The 12,637-nt window shown below is 36.1% G+C and overlaps 2 protein-coding genes and 1 non-coding gene across 4 annotated transcripts; 2 read left to right on the top strand and 1 right to left on the bottom strand.

The window, feature by feature from the left end:
* The first annotated feature begins 30 nt into the window (after positions 1-30).
* On the top strand, positions 31-3,225 carry LOC114168373 (RING-H2 finger protein ATL65). Its single transcript, XM_028053159.1, has one exon. The coding sequence runs from the start codon at positions 485-487 to the stop codon at positions 1,679-1,681; it is 1,197 nt and encodes a 398-aa protein (XP_027908960.1). The 5' UTR covers positions 31-484; the 3' UTR covers positions 1,682-3,225.
* Positions 3,226-4,809: 1,584 nt separating this feature from the next.
* On the top strand, positions 4,810-10,904 carry LOC114168391 (long chain acyl-CoA synthetase 2-like). 2 transcript variants are annotated; one of them, XM_028053184.1, is made up of 19 exons: positions 4,810-5,217; positions 5,601-5,664; positions 6,075-6,164; positions 6,251-6,307; positions 6,681-6,729; positions 6,877-6,953; positions 7,299-7,335; positions 7,424-7,518; positions 7,646-7,810; positions 8,226-8,336; positions 8,432-8,519; positions 8,663-8,729; positions 8,810-8,885; positions 8,958-9,075; positions 9,324-9,569; positions 9,752-9,891; positions 10,037-10,219; positions 10,375-10,494; positions 10,629-10,904. In XM_028053184.1, the coding sequence occupies exons 1-19, from the start codon at positions 5,069-5,071 to the stop codon at positions 10,665-10,667; spliced, it is 1,971 nt and encodes a 656-aa protein (XP_027908985.1). In that variant the 5' UTR covers positions 4,810-5,068; the 3' UTR covers positions 10,668-10,904. The 2 variants fall into 2 exon arrangements, with proteins under 2 accessions (XP_027908985.1, XP_027908986.1); XM_028053185.1 differs by lacking the exons at positions 4,810-5,217; positions 6,681-6,729 and having other exon boundaries at positions 5,595-5,664.
* Positions 5,381-5,454, bottom strand: TRNAI-AAU. The gene has a single exon. It is a non-coding gene; the product is annotated as a tRNA-Ile (tRNA).
* Positions 10,905-12,637: the final 1,733 nt, after the last annotated feature.

Below are 12,637 nucleotides of genomic sequence, written 5' to 3'. Positions count from 1 at the left end.
ATGAGAAAAGATGGAAGTGTTGGTGGTTGATAGCACTGTTTGATAACCATATCGTGTCCAACAGGAGAGTGTATTGTATCCTGCTTCGCACACACAGCACGCAGTAGTGGAGAATCCAATAAGCACTCATCGAAGGGTTAAATTGATGACGTGTCAAGAAAGGAAAGTGAGAGGATAGCGTAAAAGAGTGGGGAGAAGCACAGGGAAAGAAAACCGTTGGCCTCAACTTCACCAAAGTCCACGTGTCTCCATGGAGCAGAGCAGCCACGACCATAGTCGCAAGTGAGTTAGTGAGTGCGCGAAAAAGGCAAAACGAAGATAAAAATATTAAAAAAAAAAAAAAAACAGAAACACAGAACCACAGTCAACGTTTGTATCTGGTGTTTGCATTAAACCCAATTGCACAGTTTTCTCTTTCACTCTATTTTCAACAACTAAAACCCTATTCTTCTCTTCTTCTTCTTCCATTTTCATCACCATCACCATGATGTCTCCTTCTCAGCCACCCCATTGGGCCCCATCTCCGTCTCCGTCTGCATCTCCGACCCCAACGCCGACACCAATACTAAACAAATCATTCCTACCACCGCCGTCCAACACGCCGGCGGTTGACTTCAGCCCTCCCTTGATAGCAATGGTCGTAGTCGTCGCCGCCGCCTTTCTCGTCGTAACCTACTCTCGTCTCATCGCGCGACACCTCAGGCCGCCTATCCACCGCCTCCTACACCGCTTCCGGCGGCGGCGATTCCCCCCGTCCTCCGTTGGCGACCTCGAGTCCTTACCCTACGAGTCTCCCTTTGACGGCCCGCGCGTGTTCTCTCCCTACGGCTTAGACGAAACGGTGATTAAAACGATACCGTTTTCGCTTTACACAGCTAAATACGACGCTCGTTTCGAAGAGTCTCGCAACGACTGCGCCGTTTGCTTGCTGGAATTCGAAGACGAAGACTACGTGAGAACGCTTCCGGTTTGTTCACACACGTTCCACGTGGACTGCATCGACGCGTGGCTTCGCTCGCACGCTAACTGCCCTCTCTGCCGCGCAGGAGTCCTCTGCGCCGATTCGCCTTTCACTCCGATGATGGCCGCAAGAATCCGACCGAGCCTCGACGACGACACAATTCTTCACCGCATCAGCCTGGACCCTCTCATCGATCCCCCACCGCCCGTGGCAATATCCGCCGTCCCGGAGATAACACCCTGCATCGACGAGCAATCTCCGAGGAGGAACCACAACCACGCGAACGTCAGCTCAGAGGATTGTTTTAGGGATTTTCTGCTGAAGAGATCATATTCGTTTGGGTTTGAACGGAGTGTCGCGTCGGAGAGGATGGTGATGGAAGCCACCACTGCCTCGCCGTGGCGATACCGCAGAGGGAGTAATAGTTTCTGGAGCAAGAGGCCTTCACCGTTTGGGTCTTTGGGGAAACCAAGGGTGTTTTCATTTCGGTATTACAGAGGGATGAAATCACCGTTCTTCCGGCGGAGGGGATTCTTCCCGCTGTCGGAGTCCAGCGTGAGGTACGGCGGCGGCGGGAGCTCGTCGCGGCGCAGCAAGTCGATTGCAAGCCCAATGTTTCTTCGGTCGTCGGGTCTGGCAGCGGCGGCGTTCTCGTCGAGCCGGCTGAGATGCGGGGATCCCGAGGCGCTTCTGTCGCCGGAGAGATTTAACCGGAGGTGAGATTGATGCAAGGAAGGTAAAAAAGAAAGATTGAAGCTTTCCTCGAGAAGTGAGAATGGGCGGCAAGAGGACACGTGGCGGCGGTTGATTGGTAGATGGGGTTGAGGTTTGATCGGAGATGGGTGGAGAGTGGCGGTGTGGGTCAGGTCAAGGAGGAATTTAATGGAGGTGGTGGCATGCGGTTTAATTTAATGAGACGGTCTGGCAATTTGTAGAGAGTCATTAATGGATGGTAGGAAGAGCATTAAATGGGAGAGAGAAGAGAGAAGAGAGAAGTAAGAGATTTCATGGTGATAAGGGAGAAGAAGAAAGAAGAAAGAGTGGTTTTCTCTCTCCCTATATTTATATATCTATTATTCTCTGTAAGTATGCTCAGACTGTGGTGTGTGGTGTGTGGAAGCTCATAAATGAGCAATGAGCAGAGGATTGGATAGAAGGTTGTGTTTTGATTCTTGAACCGACCGAAGAGAAGAGGGTTTTGGCAAATGCTTGTTCATGCAGTTTCTTTATGGCAGCACCGACTGAAGCCACCCATGTGAATGGATTGAAGATGCAAAACACACATTAATATGAGTTATGGTGCGACCTAGGTCACTCTGTATAGGTTTATGCCCACAGACGCAAGGCATTTATTGTGGCATTGGGTATGCTGACAAGCAACATTGGTTGATTCGTTTTAGTGCGTGACACTCTGCTGTGAATTCTTTCATCGTCAGATAATTAATGCCATTTATAACATTTTGAATTTGGAATCTTTTGTGATCAATGCTCTTTCAACTTTTTTATTTTTCAACTCACCTTTTTCCATAAACAAATACCCTGCTCCTATCTTCCTCTAAATATTTGTCTTTCTACCAAAACAACAAACACTTTTTACTACCCTTCTAATATGTAAATCATGTGATGGATAGATAACATTGAAAATCGATAAATCATGTGCAATTTCATATTTGCTGTAAATTTCTCTGTCTGTCTTCATCCAATTCATTTCGATGAATCCATTCTTTTCTTCTTTCGACAAAACAGATCTAAAGACATACCTTTGGTATTTTGGCAACCAAACCAACACTGGTAGTAGCATTCTTTTTGGTGTCTTTTTTTCCTTTGACCCATAATCAGCAATAGTTGTTAACCTGTGTAGCTATCATCATGCACAGACAACACAGTTACTGTTAACTTCACAATCTGTCTTGAAGCCCAAACCAACTCTTCTGAGCTCATACTGTACAATCCGGCCCAGTAGATTTCAAGTTGGTCCAATCACTCACAGCATACGTGGCCACGAAAAGGATGTGTAATTCATCTGAGACATGCATTCACACCAAGTTAAGAGCTTATATTATCAGAATTCTGTAAGTGGTCACATGCACTATTAATGTTGCAGATAACATTAAAGCTAGCGCAAAAAGTTAGGTGTGGATTTTATTTTTTATCTCTCTCAATCCTGTGTAAGATTTTAAGTATATGATATGATTGATTGTTACTAAAAGTAAAAGAAATTAATTCTTCTGTATAATTTAGACCAACTAATAACTTGAACGCTCAAATATTCAAATATTTTACTGTCTCAGGCTAATCTGCATTAACGTGTTTTTAGTATGAGCAAAGATGTTTGTTGTGGTATATAGTATTGGAAAGTTTGACAATTGACATAGATGTTGGATAAAGGGTCCACATCATGTGCTTGGCAATAATGAATACTATGAAGTTAAATGCATAGGTTTTAGATTTCAAGAAAATGCATGCATTCCTATCCAATGTACGTGAAGGTAGGCCAGTGTGCACTTTCTCACAAGGCCAAACTCAGAGACAAATATATCTTCTGAGTATTGAAAATTAAGGTTATTAGCGAAATTGTCATGGTGGAGAATACAAGAAACGAAAACGTGGAAATGGAAAATACTGGGAAAAGATATAAAAGAAAAAAATAGAGTTTGACTTCGATATTTTTCTACAAGGTGGCATGGCTATTGGTGTTGGGTTCATTTTTCTACAGGAAATTAAAGACGAACGATGATGGGTCCCGAGACAGTGCTGAGCAGTGGGTATATGACACTTTCATTACTTTAATTCGTTCATATTTGTTTGATGATGGTGGTGCATGTTTACGACCAAAACAGAGAAAAATATTATACCTATTAACTCAGTCTTTGCAAATAATAAATGTCCACATATTGTTGTTCATAAAGTATTAATGGTAAAGAATGGAAGTATATGGGGATTTTAAGTAGTGATTAAACTATAAAAAGTATTAGTAGTTACTTATAAATTGAGTAAAAAAATAGTTATTATTATTGTTTTATAACACAGTTTTTCTATAATTTATTATTAGACATATTTTAATAATCATTAAAAGTTGTTATTTAATATTTTAATTTTCGTATATGTAAGAGAGTTATTAATATTTTTAAAATATAAATTAAAATTCTATCCTGTTATTTTCATTTTTAATCATGTTTTTCAATATTAATCTAGTGAAGAAAATCCTGCAGTAAAAAACATTGAAAAATTATGACTTAACTATTTTTGTAAAATAATCATCATCACCTATTCGAAGTAAGGACGTAATAAGAATGCTCCTGTTCATTCAATTTGAGTCTTTTGGAGTTTATTTTTGCAACTTCAATATAAGAATTAACTAATGCTAATTAGATTTGGATCAATTTGAATTAAGTATGATATCTATATATATAAAGAAAAAAGTTTACAGATATAGATTAACTTCTACTAATTTTCCACTAATATTCCTTTTAAAATTGGTAAACTAATTAAAGTTATAATATTTTAAGAAAAGTATAATTAAATGCAGCAGGTTAAAATATAATATTCAATAATAAGAAAAGCATGATTTTCGAACAAATCTTCAATTATTTTGTTTCTAAGTACCATTTCAAGTTTAACCAGAGTTACTCAGTTATTGTAAAGTTTACAAATTGATCGAAACCCTAAATTTAGAGAAAGTTACAAAATTTTCATGTAACTTTCTCATACATAGTATGCACAAAGTATCAATACTGTGTGTTTTTTTAGCAACTTCTCTTAATCAGTAACTCAACAACCACTAACAGTGTTACGTAATTATGTTAAAAACGCTGCATCAAAATTGGTTTTCTTGACAAAAACTGGTAGCAGAAGAAAATTGTGAAGTTAAAAGAGAGATAAAGGAAAGGCATGATCTTTGCACCAAACTTTGACGGCCAAAAATAAATGCAGAAGAAAACACTAAGTGCTGCAATGTTGGAATTTATTGCTTCAGCCTTCAGCTCAACTAACTCTTTTAAGGCCATGATGTGTTGTTAAATTCATCAACCATTTTCTCAGACCATTTTCTTCAGAGGCTTTTGGAGAAGAAAACAGCACCATTTTTTAGGAAGCATTTGTGTGGTAATGGCTGAGGTGTACACTGTGAAGGTAGAGGAGGCAAGGTTGGAAAGTGATGGAAAACCTTCAGCAGGTCCTGTCTACAGGTGCATCTATGCCAGAGATGGTTTGATGGAAGTGCCTTCTCATTTTGAATCTCCATGGGACTTCTTCAGGTCACTTTCACTTTCTTTTTCAACTTTTCGTTTGTATGAGCAAAAGGGTTTTCAGAAGTTGCAAAATTTATGCATAAAGTTTGTGTTTTGATGAAAATTATTGACTCCAAGATTCAGGGCATGTTAACAAAAAAAACAAGTTAAAAAGCTTTTTTTTCAAAAATGGCCCATGCAGGTCTCGAACCTGCGACCTTCGCGTTATTAGCACGACGCTCTAACCAGCTGAGCTAATAGGCCAGTTGAGAAATTGTGTTTACTTTACTATATTGAATCATAGTTACAAAATAGTGTACACTCTGCTGGGGATTTTCACAAGTGGTAGTGAGTTGTATCTGTGGTGGGGTTTGAGGATTCATTCTTAGTTTCGATGGATTCGTGTGCAGGGACACGACCAAGAGGTGCCCCAACAACCCTATGCTGGGTCGGCGTCAAAAAACGGATTTCAAGGTACCGACTTTAATGTGGTTTTGTTTCTTCTATCATTTTCTGGCAATTTCAGTCTAGTCTTAAGTTGGCACATGCCAACTTTTTGTAGCATAGCTCCTTGAGTGTTATTTATATTGAAAATAGTTAAATGCCTGATAGGTAACACAACATCGATGTTCTTCTGAGTATAAATAGAATTGTAGTTTGCATAATTAAAAATTCTATTCAATATTAATGCATATTGATGAGATAAAACTCAAACTAGTACTAAATTGAAGGTTCTTTTTTTTCTGTGTCCTGGGAGCTAAATTGATGATTTACATATTAGTAAAAGACACCTAAATTTTTTGAAGCATAGCTTAATACCCAATAGATTAAAAAGAAAATTATTGCATTGGGTCAATTATGCAATTATTGAACTGATTTTGCAGGCTGGTCCCTATGAATGGATGACATATCAGGAGGCTTATCATGCTGCCATTCGAATTGGTTCAGCCATGAAGGGCCTTGGTGTCAATCCTGTAATCAATCTTGCTCTTTTTAAGATACTATGTATGGAGAAAAATATATTTGCAATTAATCTAACTCAGTGCTTTTATTCCACAAGGGTGACCGTTGTGGCATATATGGGTCTAACTGCCCTGAATGGATACTTGCAATGGAGGTATGACACTGAATTTTAGGAGAAATTGCATTTAAGCAGTTAGTTTATTATATTAATCACAACCAGGAACAAAACTAAAATGAGTTAATTATTTTATTCATGAGAAATGCTAAAAACACATTTTTTCCTGTTAGAGTGGATAATATTTAGGGGTGTACGGAAATTCATTCAACTATAAAGAGTGAGTTTGGAAAGCATGTTCTGCTAGCATTAGTCTCTCATTCCTAGCTATAATTTGGCAACCAAAAAGTTCAGTGACCTTGTTTGTATTATTGTTCTTCACTTAACATCGCAAGAGTTGATACATTTTTACCATATTCTATGATTATTCCAATGGGACTCGAGTGGCTTGATTCAAATTTGCTGTTTGCAGGCTTGCAATAGCTACGCAGTAACATATGTTCCATTATATGACACACTGGGTTTGTGTTTTGTTCCTTTTTCAAATCATTCTCAATGTGTTTGCTTTTATTTGTTCAAACAAAAGGAAGAACTCAAGAGTTTGTCATGTTTTTTTGCGCTCATGTTATCGTCCAGCTAGAATGTATCTTGAAATTTACATCTAACAGGTCCCAATGCTGTGGAGTTTATCATAAACCATGCTGAAGTCTCGATAGCATTTGTACAAGATAGCAAGATTCCTTCTGTAAGTTCCATCATATTCTTGGTGCACACATCTTCTATTATTTCCTTGGATGAAATTTTATTTTAGTCAGATGCACACACCTTCAACATGTAAGTGTTTCAGTTGATGATCAACTAGTTTCCTAACAAATTGTATGATGAGAAAGTAGTTTGCAGTTTTTAAAATGAGTTATATAAATTTATTTCTAATATTTCTCTCAGTCACTTGCTTAAAGCAGTAGTAATCAGATATTCAATTCTAAGCTGACAGAATGTTGTACATCCTGCTAGTCCTTTTAACATTGCTATTTATTGCAGTTCTTGTAATATTTTAAGTTATACATTAAAGCAATGTCCTTTTCCACAGGTTTTATCATGCCTTGGCCGCTGTTCAAATCTTAAAAGTAAGTCAATTGTGTCTATCTTGTCCCTGTCACTGTTAGTTTAAGGTTTTTCCATCTTTTAATAAGCCTCTTTAATTTACTGGTGTAGCTATTGTGAGTTTTGGTAATGTTTTAACTGCACAAAAGAAGGAAGCTGAGGAGCTTGGCGTATCTTGCTTCTCGTGGGAAGAATTTCTTCAGTTGGTAAGAACCTGAGGAACCCGATTCTTAATTTCATGTTGATGTTTATAGTTAAGAGCAATAACCATTTTAATTGAGTAATGGGAGAAATATATTTTAATATTTAATAGTGTATCTTCATTTCTTTCAGGGAGATCTGGATTTTGACATGCCACTGAAAAAGAAGACTGACATATGCACAATCATGTACACAAGTGGAACAACAGGTGAACCCAAAGGAGTCATCATTAAGAATGAGGCTTTCATGGCTCAAGTGTTGTCCATTGACCAAATGCTTGAATTAACTGACAAAGCGGTATGAAAATAACTTTTTTCACTGGTGCCACCCCCACCCTTTCAGAAAAACTTTTATTAGTTGCCATTTTTGTTTTCTGTTTATTTGTTTACAATTGAGTGAGAAAAGTAATAGTGATGATAGTTTTCAGGTTTTATTTGCTATTTATTTAGTTTGTTCACTCTTAATTTGTCATTGAGGTCCTTATCATTAGAGCTAGTAGAAAACATGTGAACCATATCCTTTTCCATGAATTGGAAAAATGCATGGCCATACTTAATGTCTGTTCTTGAGTTGTGCTAGAGAAAGTAAAGTTCATGTAATGTTTTAGTCATATTCCAGTATAAGCTCATGAATGATGAGGAAACACACTTGTTTATCCTATTTGTGTATTGATATGTGCTCACAAGACAGATGTATTATGTATTATTGATAGGGAACAGAGGACGATGTGTACTTCTCTTTCCTTCCTCTTGCTCATGTATATGACCAGATAATGGAGACCTATTGGGTTTATAAGGGTTCTTCAATTGGATTTTGGCAAGGCGTAAGTTTTGAATTCAGTTCCTTTAATTAAGTTCTAGCTCATTGAATCTCTAATGTTGTCTCACTGAATGTATTTTTTCATGTCAAATTTTGCAGGATGTCAGGTTCTTAATGGAAGATGTTCAGGTGCTGAAACCAACTATATTTTGCGGTGTCCCTAGAATTTATGACCGTGTTTATGCTAGTAAGACTATAATCTTCTTGTACTATTGCTCTAATCTTAGTGTGGGATATAATGTTCTAAGTACTGAATTTAAGCTCTGTGTGCTCTTGTAATTACCATCTACAATGTCCATTAATTACTGACTATAAACTTTGCACTTGAAGGTATCAAAAGCAAAATTTCATCTGCAGGAGTACTGCGAAGTTCATTGTTTCAATATGCATATAGCTAGTATGTACTCCAATCATACCCACCCCTTTAAACTTCTACTCTTCTATCATAATTCAAACTAATACAGATTCTACTGACAGCAAGTTGGGATATATGGAGAAGGGTCTTCCCCAAGACAAAGCAGCACCTTTGTTTGATAAGCTTGTGTTTGATAAGGTATTTCAATTTCTTCTGTGACTCTTGTTCAGAAAGTCATTTGAAAATTGAAATATATTGGTTTTATCGTAGATAAAACTAGCATTAGGTGGACGAGTTCGTCTTCTGTTATCGGGAGCTGCTCCTTTGGCCAGGCACGTGGAGGAGTTTTTGAGGGTCACGTTTGGAGCTACTATGCTGCAAGGATATGGTATTTGAATCTTTTTGCTAAAACATACTGGTGGATTACTTTATGCCATTTTAATGACAACTGTTAAATACAATATTTTAAGAAATTGTTCAGCTATGTTAATCTGTTGAACAATTTTGGCATGTTTTTACTCTTTTGGTTCTTAAATGCATTCTATAGAAGTGGTCACATGTTAATCCTAATCAATCTGTTTATTTGTGTGTATGTCATTGAATTATGCCATGTTTATTATCATTTTGATGTGACAGGTCTTACTGAAAGTTGTGGTGGATGTCTCACTGCAATAAGTAATGTGTTTTCCATGATGGGAACAATTGGAGTCCCTACAACAACCATTGAGGCCAGGCTTGAATCTGTGCCAGAGATGGGATATGATGCACTCTCCACTGAAGCCCGTGGAGAAATTTGCCTGAGAGGGAATACCTTGTTCTCTGGTTACCACAAGCGTCAAGATCTTACTGAAGAAGTTCTGGTTGATGGTTGGTTTCATACAGGTAATTGCTCATGTTTTGGTGGATTAAACATTGGTTTAAAATGTCAATGAAGAGTTCCTTTTTTCCAACCTTCTTAGGATTCTCTTTCTCCTTCTTTGTTTTTTTTTTCCTTGCATAGTGATTGTAGTTGCTAATTTCCTCTAAATGCTGTTTGTTTTGTAATATTTGGAAAACCATTACAGGTGACATTGGAGAATGGCAGCCAAATGGAGCCATGAAAATTATTGACAGAAAAAAGAATATCTTCAAGTTGTCTCAAGGAGAATATGTAGCTGTGGAGAATATTGAAAACAAGTATTTACAGTGCCCCCTTATAACATCGGTATGCTTCTGCTTCAATGATGAAACATTCAGTAAATTTAGAGCTACATGAACTGTGTTGGATGCCTAGTTTTGATGGGAAAGTGGACACTTACAAATACCTCAATTCTCAAATATATGTGTAATTCTTTTTATTCTACATGCAGATTTGGGTCTATGGAAACAGTTTTGAATCTTTTTTGGTGGCAGTGGTGGTCCCTGAAAGTAAAGCCCTTGAGGATTGGGCAGTGAAGAATAATTATACAGATGATTTTAAATCTTTATATGAAAATCCAAAGGCAAGAAAATACATTTTGGATGAGCTCAACAGCACTGGTCAGAAACACCAAGTATGTGCATAGAAAACCTAATAGTCATTCACTTCAATTTTTTTCCCTTTGATCTCAGTGTTGTTTTGCACTAAAACAGGACTAATAGGAGAATGCCTAATAATACTATATTTTGATGTTGCTGGTTAAATTTGACGTTGTTGATATTCTCTCAGCTTAGAGGATTTGAAATGCTAAAAGCAGTTCACCTTGAACCAATTCCCTTTGACATGGAGAGAGATCTGATAACTCCAACATTCAAGTTGAAGAGACCGCAATTGCTCAAGCACTACAAGGTTTGTTTCATGTTCTGTGATCAATATTACTTGTTTCCTTAACTTCTTGAATCAGTAGTATGGTTCATGGTTTTCCAAAATGTGCACCACTTTTGGCTAAATAAAATCTCACTCTTTGGCAACATCAATTACAGGATTGTATTGATCAACTATACAAGGAAGCAAAGGCATAGACGACACCGTCCATATATATATATGCAATTATGATGATTCGGACAGTTTTCATATAAACCATTTGATATTTTTTTTACACTTTGGTTCATTCATCAGTGAAGTGAATAGCTGCAAACAAAACCTTGTATTAGTAACAACTAAGCATATCCACTATTATCCATTCATTCTTAAGAAGATTACATATCAACTTTTGTTCATTGATTCACTATTTATATTAGTGTTTTGTTCTCGGCTAATACTTCCCTGCACCCTTTCCCAACACCCTATCATCCCGGAATTCATTTTCCGGAACACATTAAACCAAATTTGGAATTTTTTTTTCAGTAGATAAATGTTACAATTCTTAAGTAATAAAATGGAAAGTTCATATTAATTCCAAGAGATTCGCGTTGTTTAAAAACTCATGATTATTTACTAATTTAAGCAAAAAATTGAATGATAAAATCAATATTGAATGTTCAGAAAATAAAAAATCTAAAAAGCAATTAAATTGGTGAAAAATCTTATGTGTTAAAGACTTTATTGAGTTGAATTTCGTGCATTAAATTAATATGAAAATACTAACAATATATTGTTAAGTCTTGACTCTTGATTCACACACCATTGTATAACAAATCCTAATGTTTTAGACCTTTTATTATTAAAAGTTTGTATTAAACCTTAACTTCAATTGTTAAAAATGACCAATGAACCAATGATGAATTTAAGATTGAGAATAAAACACAGAAACATGGAAAAGAAATATATTGAATAGCATAAATTATAAAGAGTTAAGATATATTACATTCAACCTTATCTTCTATTGATTTCAAAAATTTTAAGAATTAATTTTTACCTCTCTCGAGCCTTCTATTTATAGATTGTCTGAATGCATAATTTGCTAGGCAAATGGATCTCTTTTAGTTGGACGAGTTAAACTGTCTCTTTTGGTGAATGGGTCGAATTTGATTTGGATCTAAAATTTGTACTTGATTTTGTAATTGGAATAATCACTTTGTGAATAACTGATGTTGTTGATATTTTATCTATCCTGGTTAATAATTTTCTTAAATCTTTATGATTTTCACTTATATGCAAAATAATAACTAAATATTTATCTTTTTCAAAATTATTAAATAAAACTTTATTTATTTAAAAAGATAATAATAAAAATATATATCAATAAGAAATAAAAATAAACATAATAAAAACTGACTGTCAATTATCAATAATCACCCCAATTCTATTATGGAAATAATTTTCCGAAAGCTTTTGATCGGTTGCAACAAGAAATTTGACAGGGTGTAAGGAAGTCGTTGCCTTTGTTCTCTCGTGTAGTCTATAGAATGTATCCATTAGATTATATGTGATTAGGGTAATGCTGGATCTGCGCTATTTTCATTCCTCTCTTAACCTCTTGTTAACAATGCGTTGATTATTCGTGGCAGAATTTACACTTTTGAAGTTTGACAAAGTTAAAAATAGTATGTTTAAACGACTATAAAAACTCCAACATAAAAAGTTGCAGCTACTTAGGTCCCATACTTGGCATCACACTCCTGCAAGTTCAGAAAAACTTCTAGTACTATGATCTCCAGATGCTTCAAAAATGAAAAAATAGTTGCCATACCCGTGTTGTATACTCCTTTGAGTACTTCCATATACGTACACCAACAATATGATTATTTTCTTTAAATTTTTATTTATTTTTCAGATACTTATAGGGTATTTTAAAATAGTTCAAGGCACGTAAATGCATTCTGAAAGTATATAATTTATAGGTACCTAAACCTGACATCGACTAATATGGGACGTTGGGTGTAGTATTTAAGTGTTTGATTCTCTCTCTTTAGTAGCTAATTTTTAGGATGAATTTCTCAAATGTTTGAGAACTCATCAGTATTCAATTCATCTTTCTTTTAATTTTTTTTAAGGAAATGACTTGGACATTCCCAAAAAAGAAAAATGTTGTGTTGCTGTGTTTATCGTA

This window comes from Vigna unguiculata, chromosome 11, assembly GCF_004118075.2.
Source record: "Vigna unguiculata cultivar IT97K-499-35 chromosome 11, ASM411807v1, whole genome shotgun sequence".
NCBI lineage: Eukaryota > Viridiplantae > Streptophyta > Magnoliopsida > Fabales > Fabaceae > Vigna > Vigna unguiculata.
The sequence above is the reverse complement of the archived record's forward strand: the minus strand, read 5'-3'. Positions and strand labels throughout refer to the sequence as shown.

Bases quoted from the DNA above. Each gene is read 5' to 3' on its own strand.
- LOC114168373 (XM_028053159.1), top strand. From the start codon at position 485: ATGATGTCTCCTTCTCAGCCACCCCATTGGGCCCCATCTCCGTCTCCG.
- LOC114168391 (XM_028053184.1), top strand. From the start codon at position 5,069: ATGGCTGAGGTGTACACTGTGAAGGTAGAGGAGGCAAGGTTGGAAAGT. The intron at 8,520-8,662 runs GTAAGACTATAA...TTGCACTTGAAG, and splicing joins TTATGACCGTGTTTATGCTA to GTATCAAAAGCAAAATTTCA. The intron at 10,495-10,628 runs GTTTGTTTCATG...CATCAATTACAG, and splicing joins AATTGCTCAAGCACTACAAG to GATTGTATTGATCAACTATA.